Source organism: Hipposideros armiger, unplaced genomic scaffold (genome assembly GCF_001890085.2).
Source record: "Hipposideros armiger isolate ML-2016 unplaced genomic scaffold, ASM189008v1 scaffold_171, whole genome shotgun sequence".
Classification (NCBI taxonomy): Eukaryota; Metazoa; Chordata; class Mammalia; order Chiroptera; family Hipposideridae; genus Hipposideros; species Hipposideros armiger.
Genome location: NW_017731521.1, coordinates 2,714,278 through 2,717,229, shown reverse-complemented (window position 1 = coordinate 2,717,229; position 2,952 = coordinate 2,714,278). Strand labels below are relative to the sequence as shown.

Genomic DNA, 2,952 nt, shown 5'->3' with positions numbered 1-2,952 from the left:
ATGCTCTGTTATTTTTGGTGTATTTAGAGTGAGGGACATTTATGTACAGGTGGAAAGTCAGACTCAGAGCTCAGCATGGAGGTTCAGTGTAGAACTGTAGGTTGGGAGGTCATAGTTGATATCTTAATAATTGATAAGCTAGATAATGAGAGTAAAGAAGATAAGCCAGTGGAGAGTACAGCTTCAGAAAAGGCTGCATATGATGAACAAGAAGAGGAGATATTAAAGGAGGAAGAGAGAGAGAGTGGTCCAAGAAATAGTAGTAAAAGGGTACTGCAATATCATAGAAACCACAGGATAAGTTTTTCTCCCAAAGAAGAATTAAATGTCATGGAAATAACCTAAGTATCCATTGACAGATGAATGGAGAAAGAAAATGTGGTGTACACACACACACACACACACACACACACACACACACACACACACACAGAGGAATATTATTCAGATATAAAAAAGCACATTGTGCCTTTTGCAACAACATGGATAGACCTTGAGGGTGTTATGTTAAGTGAAATAAGTCAGAGAAAGACCAATACTGTATGTTCTCTCTTACATGTAGAATTTAAGAAAAGCTGAACTCAAGGAAACAAAATAGATCGGTGGTTGCCAGGGGCTGGGGAGTGGGAAGAAGTGGGGAGATGTTGGTTAAAGGGTGCAAGCTTCCAGGTATAAGATGAGTAAGTTCTGGAGATCTAATGTACAGCATGGTGACTATAGTTAACAACACTGTATTGTATACTTGAAAGTTGTTAAGAGACTAGATCTTAAATGTTATCGCCACAAAAAATGTAATTAGGTGGGTGTTAGAGGTGTTACCTAATGTTAGTGTGGTAACCATTTCAAAATATGTATATTAAATCATCGCATTGTACACCTTAAACTGGCACAGTGTTATATGTCAATAATATCTCAAAAAAGCTGAGTGAAATGTATTAAGTACTTGGAGGTGAGGAGAATGAGAAGAGGCCATTCTACTCAATGACTTTCTGAGATTTCAATGTCAGCAAATGGTGAGAAGTGCTTGCTGGGCTGTGTGTGATGGAAGTTAGCATTGGAGTTAAGAAACCTGCAAAGTTTGGTAGTAAACGAAAAAGGGGAGGAAAATGGAAGCTTGAGGGCTTAGCAAGCTGGAGTGAAATTTGTTTTATCTTTTTAATACTGGGGGGGGAAAAAAAAAAGAAAGAAAAGACCCAGGGCCTTGGAATAATTAATAGACAGGGACCAGGGAGAGAGGGAGAGGATGAAGAATAAAGTTCAATTATTTAAAGCTGCACCCTGGTACACAACCTTTTTTTCTGCCTATGTGGAGATACATGGTTGTCTTGTAGAAGACATATTAAATGCAGTTGCTTATATTTATTTTTTTTCTTATGGAAAAAAAAAGGTTAATATGAATTTTTAATGTCATTAATTCACTCATTTAACAAATAGTTATTGAATGCCCGTTCCACATACTGCATGATAGGTCCTAGGAATCCAGCAGTAAAAAGAATAGCATGACTTCTCTCTCATGGTACTTACAGTCTACCAATTTAGCTGTTATTTAAAATTCTTTGCCTTCCTTTTAGGTTCAGTTGCAGACTCTGCTTCAAAGCAAGTATGTGGAATACTTCATTGAGCAAGTCTTAAGCTGGCAAAATAAGTTAAACATAGCAGACTCAGTCATCTTTACTTGGATGGAAGTCCAGCGAACTTGGTCTCACCTAGAAAGCATCTTTGTGTGTTCAGAAGATATTCGAATCCAGCTTGTGAAAGATGCTAGAAGATTCGATGGAGTAGATGCTGAATTTAAGGTTTGTAGAAGACTGACTGTTTTCTATCCTAGCAAAGTTTTCCAAACAATGTGAAAATCTTGTAAAGGAACATGATTTGGGGTATTGTGTTTATAAAAGTAAATATATGTTTGCGTTTCAGAAAATTGGGCTCAGAACATTTTCTGTGAAGTGTCAGATAGTAAATATGGCCTCTGTCACAACTACTCAATGCTGCCATTGTAGTGGAAAAGAAAACAGACCCGACATAAAGTGGGTGTGGCTGNTGAGACATTCAGTTTCTTATTCTGTGAATAAGAAACCAGTGTGTCCAAGTGGCCTGTACATAGTGGACTCATCTATGAAGGAGTAGATTCTTTTTCAATGGTTTTAGTTCTTAACCTAGGGGCTTCAGTGTTTTTACTCTCTTTTCTAATCCAGGGAAGTATATATTTATTCTTTCAAAGGAGGCAAATTATGAAATGTGTCGTTATATATGGGGACCTGTTTTGTTTGTGTGTGTGTGTGTGTTTTTTACTGTAGGAAATCTGGTCACTAGACAAGGAAGTGCGTGTCTGGGACGCTTACGTAGGCCTGGAAGGCACCATAAAGGACATGACAACGTCCCTGAGAGCTGTCATGGAATTACAGAGCCATGCCCTCAGAGACAGGCATTGGCACCAGCTGATGAAGACCACTGGGGTCAGTTTTCTGAGTCTCATTACTTGAATATTTTTGTGACTGTGAAGTGTTACTCTTTGGTTTACATTATTCATTGGGGAGGAAGTAGGAGTCGTGAAAAGTTCTCTGGGCAAATGGGAGAGGTCAAGCTCTTGAGACAGATTGAACCAACAGACTGAACATGCAAATGTCCTCGCTTGAGCCCCTGGTATGAACTAAGTACGTTCCCCGAAAATTAATATGTTGAAGCTTCAATTCCCAATGTGATGGTATTTGGAAGTGGGTCCTTTGGGAGGTAATTAGGTCATGAAGGTGGAACCTTCATAAATGAGATTTGTGCCTTTATAAGAGGATGAAAAGATCAGAGCTTTCTATCTCTCTGCCATGTTGAGGATACAAGAGACAAGACATATGTAAACTAAGAAGAGGACCTTCCCCAAGAAGTTAACCATGCTGGTGCCTTGATCCTGGACTTCCAGCCTCCAGAACAGGGAGAAATATGTGTTTGTTGTTTACG

The 2,952-nt window shown here is 38.9% G+C and overlaps 1 protein-coding gene across 1 annotated transcript in view; it reads left to right on the top strand.

The window, feature by feature from the left end:
* Positions 1 to 2,952, top strand: part of DNAH11 (dynein axonemal heavy chain 11) — a 307,848-nt gene that overhangs the window by 64,324 nt on the left and 240,572 nt on the right. Inside the window, exon 23 of the mRNA XM_019651988.1 lies at positions 2,298 to 2,456. Within this exon, the coding sequence (XP_019507533.1) occupies positions 2,298 to 2,456 (159 nt within the window). The remainder of the gene's footprint in view (positions 1 to 2,297; positions 2,457 to 2,952) is intronic.